General features: G+C 41.0%; 2 protein-coding genes across 2 annotated transcripts in view; one reads left to right on the top strand and one right to left on the bottom strand.

Annotated features, from left to right (window-relative positions):
• The window catches only part of LOC118280547 (fatty acyl-CoA reductase wat-like), a 138,828-nt gene that overhangs the window by 69,259 nt on the left and 53,469 nt on the right, over positions 1–16,100 (top strand). The gene's annotated exons all lie outside the window — the stretch shown is intronic.
• The window catches only part of LOC118280191 (uncharacterized), a 65,488-nt gene that overhangs the window by 37,328 nt on the left and 12,060 nt on the right, over positions 1–16,100 (bottom strand). Inside the window, 13 exon segments of the mRNA XM_050702217.1 lie at positions 2,381–2,485; positions 3,216–3,403; positions 6,173–6,343; positions 6,947–7,005; positions 7,700–7,872; positions 8,241–8,404; positions 9,193–9,367; positions 9,844–9,933; positions 13,223–13,333; positions 13,765–13,860; positions 14,422–14,557; positions 15,136–15,279; positions 15,751–15,878. Coding sequence (XP_050558174.1) covers positions 2,381–2,485; positions 3,216–3,403; positions 6,173–6,343; positions 6,947–7,005; positions 7,700–7,872; positions 8,241–8,404; positions 9,193–9,367; positions 9,844–9,933; positions 13,223–13,333; positions 13,765–13,860; positions 14,422–14,557; positions 15,136–15,279; positions 15,751–15,878 — 1,740 coding nt within the window.

The following is a 16,100-nucleotide window of genomic DNA, read 5'->3' as shown; positions in this document are numbered from 1 at the left end:
CGGAAAGTATATCTATTGTACGTTTCTTGAGCGAGAAAATAGCCGATAGTCAGTCGTTCACTCGCCGTTGGTGGGACAACTGCCTAAATTACAATTTGGCAATGAAATAGCCAAAGTTCGAATCCCGCTTGAATAGAATGTCATTTATTCTATGAATTAATTATAATTTGGAATTTTGATTTAAATCGTGCATAACTTATTTGGCTTTTGAGATTTAGTTTTTTTTTTAATATTTAGGGCCTATTTCCATTGGGAAATGTGATAGGCATTGGACTAGATAGCCTCTATGTACTTGATAAAGAAGAAAGAACGTAATTTGTATCAACTATCTGTCACATAAATTCATCGGGTACTTATATGGAGATTGTAAAACAGCCGTGGCGGTAGACTTTTGTCAAAATGTTCTATACAGCTACATTCTAAAGCCTAAACTCTAAAGATGGTCATATTGGTCATAACCTAACTAAAAATTCACGGTTTACTTACGTAAATGAATGGAGTAAAGCTCTACTAGTTTGGGGTCAAAAAGTAGGCTACGCGACGCTGCGCGTCTGTGCACGCTGTTTATGATGAAGAGTCCCTCTGTGACTCGAAACTAGTAGAGCTTTTCTCCATTTACCTCTGGTCTGCGGGTATAATTACGTGAGACAATACAATAGGCATGTTTCCTACTAGTCAAATTCAATACTTTTTTCGAAACGTCAAAAACGATATTTTTCTATGAACTTTGTATGAAATACTCTATTATGACGTCATAAGATTTTGACGTCAAATAGCAGACTTGTTTCTAAAAATTTAGCTAGAAAAAAATCGAAAACGAAGTAGTTCATCAAATTCATAAATGAGATTATTTTTGAATATTTTATTGTATTAAAAAGTTGTAATAATTTATTTTTGACCCAGTCATCATCCCTATTGTCTCGCGCAGATTTGCACTTCAGCATACTACGGGTTAATGTACGTGAGTAAACTGTGATTTTTAGTTAATTTAGTATGTCTCATCATTATAAAATATGGTAATAAGCCTAAAAACACTTAGTTATAATCACCAATTACCAGTTAATTGGGGGCGAGCCTATCATGACTACCAAAATAAAAAACCAAAAATAAAATTTAAACATAGTCATTAAAAATAAACTCACGCACTCGCCCCGAACGGTGCAACTGCTTTCTGGGAAATACGGATATCGTACTAAGTAAGGTAGTATTGCAACGCTAAAGGAAGTCGTGTAGCAAAGGGTCTATTGCCTTTTATCCCCGAAGAGGCAGGCAGAGATGTATATTAGGGCGCGTAATGCCGCAATACAATGTACACCCACTATCACTATTTATGTTATAAGTCCCATGTAATAGGGGGTGAGCCTATTGCCATATACTGGACACAAATCCAGACTCCGTGCTACTACTGAGAATTATTCGGAAAACTGAAAAAAAGCCCAGTAACACTTTGCCCGATCCGGAAATCGAACCCGAGACCCCTTGTCCGGCACTCTACCAGCTAGGATTATTTTATAATCATTGTCGACAACGATAATGTCAAATCATCAGTCATTTAAATTGTAGCAGTTCTGCTGATTGGACTATAGCTGGTTTTCCACCAAAGATGTGCTATGCTACGTTGCTGTGGATGCGTTTGGCTTCCACCAATCATATTCATTGGTACACATAGCTTAGCACTGGTGGAAACGGTTTCAACTAAGATATGTTTTTTATATAGAAAGATGCGTGCTATGGATGGCTTCCCTACTATCGATACATCGCATACTGGAGCTGCGTATCTTCCTTGCACAGCTACATAGCGCAGCATCAGTGGAAACGGTCACATAGTTTTCCAGATTAGCTACATCTATGGTAGCATAGAAATTATTTTTTGTAAAAGTACCATATACATTCCACGGAGGCCCAATTCCCCTCTTCCCAATCTTCCCAATCCCCGATTCCCAAACAACCCTTAAATTCCTAACCACCAAAAGGCAACGCACTTGTAAAGCCTCTGGTGTTTCAAGTGTCCATGGGCGGCGGCGATTGCTTACCATCAGGTGATACGTCTGCTCGTTTAATACACTGTCCATCCTTTTAACTATCTTCACTTAAAAAATCACGTTAATTCGTCGCTCCATTTTGTCTTGAAAGACGGACAAACAGACAAACTCTTCAGCTTTATATAAGTACTAGCAAACACGCCCCAGTTTCGCATGGGTGCAATGATGATAAATTACGAATGTATTATACATATAAACCGTGCTCTTGAATCACTCTATCTATTAAAAAAACCGCATCAAAGTCCGTTGCGTAGTTTTAAAGATTTAAGCGTACAAAGGGACACAGGGACAGAGAAAGCGACTTTGTTTTATACTATGTAGTGTTTGTAGGTACTTACATTGATGCCGGCTTTCTCAGCCGCTTTGCCGATGGCTGCGTTCTCACCTCGAGGTCCCATCATGATGGCGGCCGTCCCCTTGTTGATCCATTCAAAGGCCTTGCTCTGAAAACAAATTACATCTTTAATTTTAGGTACGGATTATGAACCCACACCATACACACTACTAAAGAAGGACCAAATTAAAAGTATCTACCCTTAACTGACGAGCATGCATGAAAAGACTGATGACTGTTGATGAAGCGAAAGAGGTGTGGAAGATTCGTAGCAATTGGCGGTCCATTGTCTCTGCCTACCCCCATAGAAGACAGGCGTGAGGTTATGTATATATGTACTACAGACACCAGCATCTTATAAATGGCCACTGCTGACAATAGGGCTCTACTCACACAAAGAAGGTTTGAACATTAATTACCACGCTTGCTTGTAATCAAAAATTATAATATCCACAAGTTGTTTTCCTTCTCCGTTTGTCAGTGGTGTCTAAACAATCTTAGAAAATAGATATAACTTCGAAAATTGAAGCATGAGGAGCAGATGTAGTTGTTTCACGCCAGTGTCATGGTTGAATTTGTAGGTTCAAAACCTACGAACGGCAAGTGCTAATGTGACTTTTCCGAGTTATATGTATTTTGAGGTCGAACATAGATATCACTTCGGTCGAGCCGGCCCATTCGTGCCGAGAATAATACTTCCCGCCCTGGGTGAGGCGAGAGGGAATGTCAGACACTTACTGACTAAACCACAGCGACACTTTAAGTCTTTCGCAGTTCCAAGGCAGGCTTTAGCCCTAGCCCCTTCTGTGGTGGTCAAATGTCTTGATATTGATACTCACTTCTAGCTTAGTCTCCGGAGCTCCGATCTCCATATTGAGTTTAGTTGCAGTGATGGCGACAGGCGATATGTTGAAGCTGTCGTCGCTGCCTGGCGCGAGGTTGCTCAGCAGCACGTCGGCTAGTTCACTCTCCTTGCCTTTTATACGGACGAGGCAGGCTGTGGCACGGGGCTCCTCTGATGGTAGACCTGTGGAGACGTGATAAACCCCTTAATAACTCAAAGTCAAAGTCAAAATTATTTATTTCAATTAGACCAGAAAGGCACTTTTGAACGTCAAAGCAAATATAATAATATTAATAACGTCAGTCTGTCGGTCAGTCCTCTAGTGAAGCTATTTGTTCGTTCCAAAGTGTAGATTCCTATGGAGAAAAACGAGCAAGAAACTCCATAGGTTACTCTTTTCCAATCAGATTCACAACACAATTCTTGGTTACATTGTTTCGATTGCTTCGACTGTTTTTTTTTTAAACGTACCCACGCTAGTATTTGTCTCCTGTGCTACCAGAGATGTGCTGTGTAGGTATGCTACGAAGATGTAATAGCTAAACTGCGATACTAAGTTATGTAGCTGTGCGAGGAAAATGCGCACCTTCAGTATGCGATGTATCGATAGTAGGGAAACCATCCATAGCACGCATCTATACCACGCATCAATAGCACACGTCTTTCCATATAAAAAACAAGCTTAGCCGAGTCCGTTTCCACCAGTGCTAAGCTATGTGTACCAATGAATATGATTGGTGGAAGCCAAACGCATCCACAGCAACGTAACATAGCACATCTTTGAGGGAAAAGCGCTCTAATAGGCCAATGACGCAGTCCCATGTTTCAATATAAATAAATGTTACACGGTTAAAAACCGTTGCGGTTTCACAATTTTCTCGACACAAAATCAAAGATTTTAGAGAACAGAGAGTAAAGTTTTCTAAGAAAAGGAGGATCCTCCGACCAGGCGAGGTGATCGTGCCTGGCGGGATTTTTGCACAACTGTTGTTTATTGAGATTGTCTATCCATGTTTATTCGTATGTAAACTTCATAATAGGGAAGATGCAAAAATAATATTTATGAAAATTTTGTTATTAAAATGCTAAAAAAGAATAAAAGAAGGGCCATAGCAAGGTTTTCATTTTATTTAATGTTGATTTTTATCATAAATTATGAATAAAAAGTTACATGTAAAGAAACGTATTTCAAAACACCAATCAGTGTTTAGTGACGTTACTCCTGCTATGTCAACTATTGACAACTTTGAGTTGTGAACATTTTAAGCGAAAATTATTTTGCATTTATCGGCTAAAAATGGAAGCTGGGTTTATCAAAGCAGATTCTAGGAATCTACCAAAAGTTAGCGTAGACATGGTTGTAACTTTTTTATGGAAAGTGCGGAGTTTTCGAGTGTAGAAATAATATGGCGATAACCCAATCGGCTATGTTCAAATCAAAAGAGTTGGAGAATTATGTATAGTAAAAAGTCGAGTTACGCCGGAGCATGAAATACGTAAAGAAGGTTATCGTGTTACAGCCATTATAAATGAAACGCAAAGCTTGGTTCAGTCCTGCCAATGCGAAGATTGTGCGGCTTCTGAAGGTAAACATTTCAGGTTATTTTAAATAGTTAATCTGTAGCATGGATAATTTAGACTAAAATCTATTTCCAGGTGGGTGTAAGCATGCTGCTGCACTATTGCTATGGTTACACAGAAGATCTGAGGAGCCTCCGATAACGTCCATAACATGTTATTGGAAAAAGACAAAATTATCTATATGTACTTCTAGAAAATCATTTATAAAAGCGATACAATGCTTTTATAAATGAAGTTATGAATGCTGCAAAGAAAGTCTGGATAGATGCTGTGTTTCCAAAATTAAAAGATATTAATTACATGTTTTTTCTGTAACCATTTTGTAGATATTTTAAATAAAACTTTGTTTTTTAAATACTTTTTTTTTATTCAATTTTAATTAAAGGTGATTGCAAATTGACAAGCGCACAACAAATGATTATACTATAGTCTAAATGGGGAATTAGGAAATGATAAACACAGGAATGTGGCTTCAAAAAGCAAACTCACACAGTCTTCTGATCACTCTTTCAATATGAATTCGCAGGCTTGCAATTTTCTTTGACCTTAGTACATCATCTCTTGAACTTTTCTTAGTGTTGCTAACACTAGGTGGTCTTATTAACTGAAATTGCTTGTGCAAATGTGCTTGAAGCCTCTGTCTGCCATGATACAAGCTCCAGGTGGTAAAATGTCTATACATTTTTAGCTTGGAACCACTTTTTTCTCAGTTTGGGATTAGAAGGCCTAGTTAAAAACAATTTATTAGGAAATTTGGTTGAAGTTGATGGACACAATGGCACGAAACATGAGTCAATACGGCTTTTTTTGGTGCTGTTGTTGTAATAACCAGATGTTGATGGGATGTCCATTTTTAGTTTTATCAAAATATATCTTGAAAATAGAGGAAATTTTGAAAAAAGCCAGCGACGGTAACAAACAGTGAACAGTGACAGACATCGACAAACAGGTATGACGTCATCGGAACTATAGGTCCGTTTCCGCGCGAAAATTTAAACTGTCAGTTTCAAAACGCATTTTTTTGCAATAAATTAGGGTTTTTTTTAATTTTTAATATACTTGTGGTCTATTCTACATGGAATGCTTTACAATGAAAACATAAATAAAAATATTGCATCTTCCCTATTATGTACGATGTAGGATCTTTATACGGAAGCGTCCACATATCCGCATCATACGCATCGTACGCATTCCGTAAGACGTCATCAGCAATGCGATTCGTACTGATGACGTCATACAGAATGCGTACGATGCGGGCCTGTGGACGCTTACCTTATAACGTCATCCGTTGACTTGCTCGTCAAGAGTCTAAGTGCGACTTCTGTCATCTGTCACTTGTCCTGTGTCGACACACCTACTCTAGACACTCACCATTCTCATCGCACCCATGAGGATCGAAGAAGTAGAAGTGTCCATCGTGCTTCCATATAGCCGTGGAACCGCCTCGCGCCGTGAACACTCCGTGCGTGTGCTCCTTGAAGAACTGCTTCAGCACGTCCTTCAGAACTGGTGCACCGGCTCCGGCGTCAGGGTTTAGAGTACCTGGACAGTAAGGACATAGGATACATAAATGTTCAATGAATTTTCCACTAAGCACTTTTTTTTTAATACGTTACCCCACATTAGAATTTTCTCCTGTGTCGTGGGTGCGTTTACACACATACAAGTTCACATACACATGACACCCACACCCAAAACAACAATCTGTGAATCACACAAAGAGTTGCTCCGTGGATCCGTGTTTCGGGAATCGAACCCGCTACACGTTACACGGCAGCCAGTTGCCAGCCATAGCGCCAACCGTGCAGTCTAATAAATTTTCCACTAGGTAAGTAGTTACTTCCAGATAGGCTGGTTGGAAGCCACTTGCAGCCTTGGACGTCTTGTGGCTGATATGATGATGTTGAAGCGAACTACATTGCACAGAGAGGTATAAGCATAATTACCCCCTTCCGAATCTTCCCAATCCACAATTCCCCAACAACCCTTAAATTCCTAACCCCAAAATGCCGGTAACGCACTTGTAACGTCTCTGGTGTTTCAAGTGTCCATGTGCGGCGGTGATTGCTTACCATCAGGTGATACGTCTACCCGTTTAAAACTGTGTTCCATAAAAAAACCTCAGTTTTAGAAAAGCCTGCTTACCATTGAACGCACTGTCCATAACTTCGGTCTCTATGCAGTCGTATTCTGATACTTTGAATCTGAAATCGAAAATATTTTTTTATCAAACGGTCTTCCATTTTTATCTACACATAAATAATTTCACCTAAAGTTACTTAGTGTGACGTTTCACGTAAACTATCTCCTTACTTGTAGTAATAGGTGACACTTATTGATTGGTGAAAACCAAAATGTCTACAAATGTGACTTACTTCCATACTCAAAATCATTTAATGATTACTCAAACTATTCTTTAGTAACAATTTTGTTCCGAAAACAATTGCTAAGGACTGGGTTAAGGGTAAGTATCATTAAATGACTCTGAGTGCGGCAGTTACGCCCGAATACTCAAACGCTACTCAATTTTAACACGCTCTCAAATGTAGTTCTATCACTTTCATCTATTATATAAAAATAAGTCGGGTTTTCCTTCCTGATGCTATAACTCGAGAACGCACGAACCGATTTCCATGGTTTTGCATTCGTTGGAAAGGTCTCGGGCTCCGTGAGGTTTATAGCAAAAGAAAAGCAGAAAAACAGGAAACACAGGCGAAACAGAGTTCGCCAGGTTTGCTAGTTCTTTATAAAATGACAGAGATAGCACGATATTTAAGTACAACTAAAAATTGAGTAGCATTTGAGTATTCGGGCATTAGTTCCCTAAATTTCAAAGGTTTCCTTATCCTTAAAAGTTCCTTAGGAGAAGTTGATGAGCACTAAAGTTTAAAACATCACCTGTTCAGGACATCAGCTGCGGCCAAGGTACCACCAGAGGAGGCTTCGCCAGACCCAGCGTCTTCCTCCTCAGGGCCACCTTCCTCGAAGGACTTCGGAGAGTCCAAGCTGATGCCCATCTTCTCAAGATGTTCCATCGTGCTTTGGTATAAGATATCTCCGCGCACGAGGGTCTATGGCAAAATCAGAAGTCAAATTATATATTTGAAGATCAAGGAAAAGCAACGTCACGCCTTTTATCCCCGAAGGGGTAGGCAGAGGTGCTCATTACGACACGTAATGCCGCTATACAATGTACACCCACATTTCACAATTTATGCTGTAAGTCCCATAAAATAGGGGGTGAGCCTATTGCCATATACCGGGCACATTTCCAGACTCCGTGCTACTACTGAGAAATTTTCGAAAGACCGAAAAAAGTTCAGTAATACTTTGCCCGACCCGGGAATCGAACCCGAGACCCCTTGTTCGGCAGTCGCACTTGCAACCACTCGGCCAACGAGGCAGTCGAGTCAAGCGTGTTCTCCTCCTTCTATCTCACCTCATCAACATCATCAGAGGTCCAGTCAGCAGGATCTACAACTTGCGTCATGGCGAGGGCTGCGATGGAGACAGGTGTGGCCTGTCTACCGCGGTGCTCCTCAGGGAACCGAGCGTCAGCCTCGTGGAAACTGCCGCGGACTATCCAACGACCTGGAGCCACCGCTGTGGTGGGGAAACGAAGAGTGTTAGTTTTCTGGGGTTTTATTGATCATAAAATGAATTCTGGGTGAGGCGTGTGGAAGTGTCAAACTAAGTGGTCATCCGTAGCTCTGGTATTTATCGTAGCCGTTTTTTATGGGGGAACATCATCCAATGACTTCTCCCGCCTTGGACGACGCGAGAGGGGGAGTGTTAGACTCTTACTGACTAATAACCACCCGGTTTCTGCTGCTGCCTTTCGCGCCGGAGCCCCGATAAACCCGCTGGGTAGTCCGCAGCTCCGGATCTTGTAGTACCCTTGGATTAGCAACTTTTCAGGTTTACTTAGGCTACGGTATCCGCTTACTGTCAATCGGATCGTAAACTTTAATTTTTGCTATCAATATTTTTATCCGCTTTGGGGTAGGTAGAGATGCTAAAAATACAATGTTCGCCCACTTTTCATCAGTTATGTTATAAGTTCCATATGCCAGAGAGTGAGCCTATTACCGTATACCAGACACAATTCCAGACTTTGTTCTACTACTAAATAATTTCGGAAAAACCGAATAAACCCCTATACTTTACTCTAAAATCAACCCAAGACCTCTTGTGCGGCCACTCCCAATACCATCATAAAAACACAATGTAAAAGGGTGTCTAAACAACATCTAGCACTTACGCGGTTCGAAAAGCAGGAGTAGGAACGGGGTGGTTTTTAGTCAGTAAGAGTCTGACACTCCCTCTCGCCTCGTCCAAAGCGAGAGAAGTCATTGGACGATTTTGCCCCCTCAAAAAAAAAAAACACTCACGCTTCATCTTATTGACAGGCTCAGGCATGTCAACGCTCTGCTGGGTGACAGCGACGTCGCTGATGCTGAACGGTTTCCGCTTCATGTTGGCCACGTTGTCCATGAAGTGCTCGCAGAGACGAGACACCCTCGGGAAGTACATCACGCAGCCTTTGCCTCCGTCTTGAAGCCCCACCTAGTATCAAGGTCACATCACATCACACCAGGATCTACAGTAGATACAACCATGCAAACACCGGAACACTGAAGTCTAACGTCCCAGGGACATGAATGACTGTCTTGGATCCCGCAACGTAATAAATCAGAAGATATTATTAGAGGAGAAGAAGAAATATGCAACGTCACACCTTTTATCCCCGAAGGGGTAGGCAGAGGTGCACATTACGGCACGTAATGCCGCTATACAATGTACACCCACTTTTCGCCATTTGTGTTGTAAGTCCCATGTAATAGGGGGTGAGCCTATTGCCATATAGGTACTGCCGTACTGGGCACAATTTCATTATTGAGAAATTTTTCGAAAAACCGAAAAAAGCTCAGTAATACTTTGTCCGACCCGAACACCTTTATCCGGCAGTCGCAGTAGCGACCACACAACCATATAGAGGCAGTAGAAGAAAAAACTAAATACTTAGTTAAAATGCAACTTACCCTAGTGCCATATCTGTCAGCTGGCCACGGGTGGTACAGGTAATACTTGCCACCCTCGAACCAGATCGCCGTCTCGTATTCTCCAGGAACCTGGCAATTAATGGATACAGAGCTTAGTTTAGAGGGTTTTGAGTTAGAGAGAATTTGTTTCATGTTGGCCAGCTCTTATGAATGAACCAATCAGAGCGAGCGAGATCTCGATTCAATCTCATTCAAATAGTGAGAGAGGTTACCCGAAGACCAATTTCCCGCCTTCGGAATCTTCCCAATCCCCGATTCCCCAACAACCCTTAAATTCTTAACGCCTCTGGACTCCATGGGCGGTAGCGATTGCTCACCATCAGGGGCCTTAGTCTGCTATTACAATTGTGTCAGAATGGTCGATCACTGATCAGTGCAAGAGGGACGGAGCTATGTAGGTTGTATAGCTCTTGCTAGATCAGTGATCGACCATTCTGACACAATTGTAATAGCAGACTAAGGCCCCAGGTCGTCTGTCTGCTCGTTTGCCGGCTTATGTCATATAGAGGTATAAAATTAATATAAGTGACTTGACTTTGAGAATAACTTTGATATTGAATTCAATTTGAACTTTGACGTTGCATTATTTGGCCTATTGACTTTTTTACTTTGTCCGATTTAAGGCGCTGTGCATAGTCAAAATAGGATTGATTTAACAGTGTTTTTGCCCAATGTTTACATGTCAGAGCAACAAAAAAAATATATGTTAATCTTGATCATTTTTATAAATGGACCACCTTCTTCAAAACACGTTTTCTATAAATTTTCTCGATAGAAAAAAATCATAAACTAACCATTTAAATTTAAATTCTAGCCATTGTAACTATATTATTTATGAACATATCTTAATAAAATTAATAACAGTGACGTAATTTAAAATAATAAAAGGATCTGCCGCATTTATTTATCGATTGAAATGAGATATTTGTAAGGATTAATATAATTCATGATAAATAACTCAGAACGAATCGAACAAAATGTCGTCCGATCATGACATCTATTCGTTTCTCTTTCATTCCAACGCGGACCGGCAGTGACCGCTAAGGCGCGCTGCTTGGTGGACCTATGTCAGTTTGTGTCAATCGCCGCTCAGAAAATAATCATTCACTAACATATCTTTTTGCTGTTTGTAATATTTTATTTTGTAATTAGCATTTTCTAAGTTGGGTTGTCAGTATATTTTTTTGTACGAAATCAATTTGAATTATAAGTTGTGTAAATACAATTAATTTTTTCTTATACTATTACCGCGTAGCATGGTGCAGATGACACATTCAGTAACGTTCCGTATCATTCTTAAAAGGAGAAGGGGACTTTTGGGCCCAGCAGTTAACTAGTTGAAATGTATATTAAAAAAAACCGTCATATTTTTCTAAGGGAAATCACAAAATATGGTACCTTGTTTCTATCTAGGAAGCGAGAAAACTTAAATTAAGTTGTGTAATAATGTATGTAAAATAATGTATGTATAACGTACTCTTTGATTTAAACTTCTTAAAACACTTCTGTCTGACTTCAGTCAGTCACCGATTGACAGATGACACTTTCCCTATACTTATTATACTCTTTGGATGACACTCGTTCGTTGTGTTTCGTTCTAAGTGCGCACGTATTTTCCATGTTTTATTGTTTAACCCCACGACCTCGGCTTTATAAAGGACTTTTGACGGATCTTGAATCTATAAATTACCTGACTCGCTATTTTGGACAACTGCAACAAGCCTATCAATCGAATATTGACGACATAGATCGCTGTGTAAATTGTACGATTGCGACTGGTCGCTGTAACTCTATTGGCAGAAGAGTCTTGGAAGATGAGGCGACTTTATCAGTTATTCGTCAGTGGCGTGCATCTCAGCCTGTATAATATGGTATCTCAGTTGGGAAAGATACCAAGAAAATATACGTACCCCGAACCCCTACACAATTCTAAGATGACATTCTCCTAATTATTCAAGATGATTAATACATATTTTATACTAATATTGGTGTTTTATTTATATATCCTCCTGTCCCTTTTTTAGTTTTTAAAAGGTTAGTGCCTACCTACTGCTTCTAAGGGCCTATGCACACCACGTTTTTTAAACGCGCCGGGGCCGCGCATTTGTATCGATACAAACGACAACAAACTGCTCTGTAGGAGAAAAACGCACCGTCGACGCGTGTTTGTAGCGATACAGTCGCGATGCAAACGCGCGTGTGTAGTGACACAGACACGCGTGTGTAGCAATGCAAACGCGCGTGTTATCGATCCACACGCGCTAGTGCCGCGCGTTTGCATCGATACAAACGACAACAAACTGCACTACAGGAGAAGAGAACGGCCGGCGACGCGCGCCCCTAAGTGCAGAATATTGAATGTAAAAACTTGTATTCGACTGTAGCGACTGTTCGGGGCGCTGAAGAGCCAAACGTGTCAGATCTTCGACACGTCACACACGCTCCTTGCTTACAACCATAACACAACCAAAATTATTCAAAAGTATTTCGTAAAAAACACAAAAAATGATATAATATAACCTCACTTTTACTACATTAGGTACATATAACTTGATTCAACTAACACATATTGAAAGCAAATTCAATGTACGCTGCGAGTATCGATAGCGATAAAAAAGATCTTTCTAATGTCCATCCCTAATCATGTGGTACTGAGAGACGTCAACGTCATACAGGCAACTGTCACTAGCGCAAAAACTATAGTAGTAGTAAGTTTATGTAAATTATTGTTCGATTTCGGTTTTAGTCATAAAAAAAACAAAATAAAAAAATAAATAAAAATAAAATAAAAATGTATACAACATAATAATTGAAAAAATAAGAAAACAAAAACTAATACGAGTAATGAGATTCGATCTTAAGGATCACGGAACGCGATTCTAGACAGCAACGCATTGGGCCAATCGTCCATGAAACTATGGAAGCGAAATTACGCTCCTAAATAAAATGGAATACGCGTATCAATGACATTTGCGCGGTGCACCCCTCAGTACACGAGACCCACTTCACCTGCTTCACCCCCTCAAATACATAAAAGTCGTCTATTCACCGCGCCTTAACGTCTCCCGTTCTGAATTTGCTTTAATTTATTCAACGTTGCACTTTTTCACGTTGCTTTTTCCTGACGTTGCTATTTCTTACTCTACCGTTTGCGGACATTGTCCTTTTGAAATCATCTTTTATGACGTTTGTATTTTACTTAAGTTCGCTTTTTTGTTTTTTTTTTTTTTTATTGATATCTACATCCCATACTTTGCTCTTTTTGGCGTTGAAAAAAATACAGTACAATGCGCGAAATTACGCCCACCACGACAAAATCTAGAACAGCTACATCTACAGTTCTTAGAAATCCACTTACTTGTAAGACCCCCGAGTCAGACTCCTTGAAGAAGTGTTCGAGCCCTCTACAGAGATCAAATACTTTCGGGTTATTGGATAACAACTTGCCCCAGACGGCGATACCTCGAATCTAAACAAAATATATACATTAAAAAATCTAAAACATGCTCTTAATCATTAATGTTTTCGTCATCAGGAGAAATTGATATAATCATTTCAAATGTCGGAAACGCGCTACAAACCTTTAATTCCTAACCCCCAAAAGGCTGACAACGCACTTGTAACGCTTTTGGTGATTCGGGCGTCCATGGGCGGCGGCAATTGCTTACTATCAAGTTATCTATCTGTTCGTTTACCGGCTTATTCTATAAAAACCGAATGCCCACACGCGATATGCTTACTAATTTTCAATTGCATCATCAAACCAGCTCAATATCTCAAGTATTGTCATCTAATCTACTTACAACTGTCAAGTTGTATGATGATACAACAATTACAAGTGTGTGTAATTCAGATTCATAAGTAGTAACACAATGATCAAACTCCTAAATAACCACTGACCTTATGCTTATACTCCCGATCTCGGATCCTGAAGGTATCCTTCAGCTCTCCAAGTACCAACCTTCGGATGGGACCACCTCGTTCTACCAGCGACTCCTGTACAGATGAAAATAGAAACCTTTAATCATTTTTTAAAAGTGTGTACCAAATAATGAGATCGATCTGTCGTCAGGAATCTCTTTCAGCTCGACCGGAGTGATACCACGGCCTCACCGAAACCCGACGTGAAACAACGTTTGCGTTGTGTTTCGTTGTGTGAGTGAGGTTACCGGAGGCCCGATTCCCCCTTTCCCAATCTTCCCAATTCCCGATTCCCCAACAACCCTTAAACTCCTAAAAGCCCGGCAACGCATCAGGTGATACGGGCATCGGAATGGGTATACAATGTACACCCACATTTCACCATTTGTGTTGTAAGTCCCATGTAATAGGGGGTGAGCCTATTGCCATATACTGGGCACAATTCCAAACTCTGTGCTACTACTGAGAAATTTTCGAAAACCACTCGACCAACAAATATAAGACAAACTAAATAAACCCTTTTAACAAATTAAACGCCGTGGTGGTCACCGGTGACCGACGTTAGCGGAGGATTTGCCTTCAACAGTTTTCTATTGGCAGTCAAAGACTTAATGATAAAAATGAATTTATACGTACCCTAAACATATTAAACCCAATATCGAGCGTTTCATCGAACATGTCTTCGTTCCACGCCCTGGCGCGGTACCGTCTCAGCATGCCCAATGCTGCCACACAGCATGCTATGCCAGTAAACGTCTTGAAGACCTGGTACCTTTGAAAAGGACACACATACGTATAATACTAGCGACCCGCCCCAGCTTCGCATGGGTGCAATGGTGATATATTATGCATGTATTATACATAAAAAGCTTCCTCTTGAATCACTCTATCTATTAAAAAATACGCATCGAAATCCGCTGCGCAGTTTTAAAGATTTAAGCATACGAAGGGACATAGGACAAGGTAAAAAGAACCCTTACAACTCCTTTGGTGTTGTGAGAGTCCATGAGCGACACTGATTGCTTACTATGAGGTGATTCGTTTCCTTTGCCATATACCACCAACTTATTGTCAGGTAATCCGTCTGCTCGTTTGTCGCTTATACCATAAAAACTAACCGCCTGTACCGTAGATAAAAACCGACGTGAAACAACGCTTGCATTGTGTGAGTGAGGTTACCGGAGGCCTAATTACCCCCTTCTCAATCTTCCCAATCCCCGATTCCCCAACAACTCTTAAATTCCTAACCCCCAAAACACCGGCAACGCACTTGTAACGCCTCTGGTGTTTCAAGTGTCCATGGGCGGCGGCGATTGCTTACCATCAGGTGTTCATAAAAAAAAGACTCACCTATGACTGGCCATATGCCTGGTTCCCCTGAGGATCCACTTCTCCACATCGAGCTGAACGTACTGCGAGTGATAATTCTGGTCAGCTATCTCCACAGGGCTGTGGAGAACTGTCTCCGACTTTGGTAGTGGTATCATGTCATCCCTAGGTGAAAAGAAGACATTTAATTTTAAGGGGGGGGGGGCTATGAAAGAAGATTAATGTTGTTATGACCAAGAGAATAGAGATAGAGATAGAGATATAGATAGATAAATGTTTAGGGTAGCGAGTTCGATTTCCGCATATAGGAATGGGGCGGGCGCCCCAGCAACGCTGAAACAACGCTTGCGTTGTGTTTCGTTGTGTGAGTGAGGTTACCGGAGGCCCAATTCCCCCCTTCCCAATCTTCCCCATCCCCATTCCCATTCCCGAACAACAACCCTTAAATTCCTAACTCCCAAAAAGCCGGTAACGCACTTGTAAAGCCTCTGGTGTTTCAAGTGTCCATGGGCGGCGGCGATTGCTTACCATCAGGTAATACGTCTGCTCGATTACCGGCATGTCCCATAAAAATAAAAATATAGGGACAGAGAAAGCGACTTTGTTTTATACTATGTAGTGATTAAAACTCCTCACCTTCCGAAGGTATGTCCATCCAGCCTGGGGGAGTAGAGGAAGAAGTTCTCACCTCGGAGTGACATAATCTGCTCGTTGGTGGGGTTCTGAGGGGCTCTGTCCGGATTCATGGGCAAGATAGGAGGAGGCTAGAAGACATGAAAATAGATGAAATAGAGAAAGTAAAAAGAGAAGCGCTTCGCTTCAAGCTTCAATTCTGCGAATTGCTAGTGAGTGGAACGCCTTGCCGGAGTCTGTGTTTCCTGATGGGTATAACATGGGTGTCTTCAAAGCCCGAATGAATAAGTTGCTTATGGGCAGACGTGCTCCATCGTAGGCCGCGTCATCACTAACCATCAGGCGAGATAGCG

This window comes from Spodoptera frugiperda, chromosome 21 (genome assembly GCF_023101765.2).
Source record: "Spodoptera frugiperda isolate SF20-4 chromosome 21, AGI-APGP_CSIRO_Sfru_2.0, whole genome shotgun sequence".
NCBI classification, from domain to species: domain Eukaryota; kingdom Metazoa; phylum Arthropoda; class Insecta; order Lepidoptera; family Noctuidae; genus Spodoptera; species Spodoptera frugiperda.
This window is presented reverse-complemented; position numbering and strand designations above follow the sequence as displayed.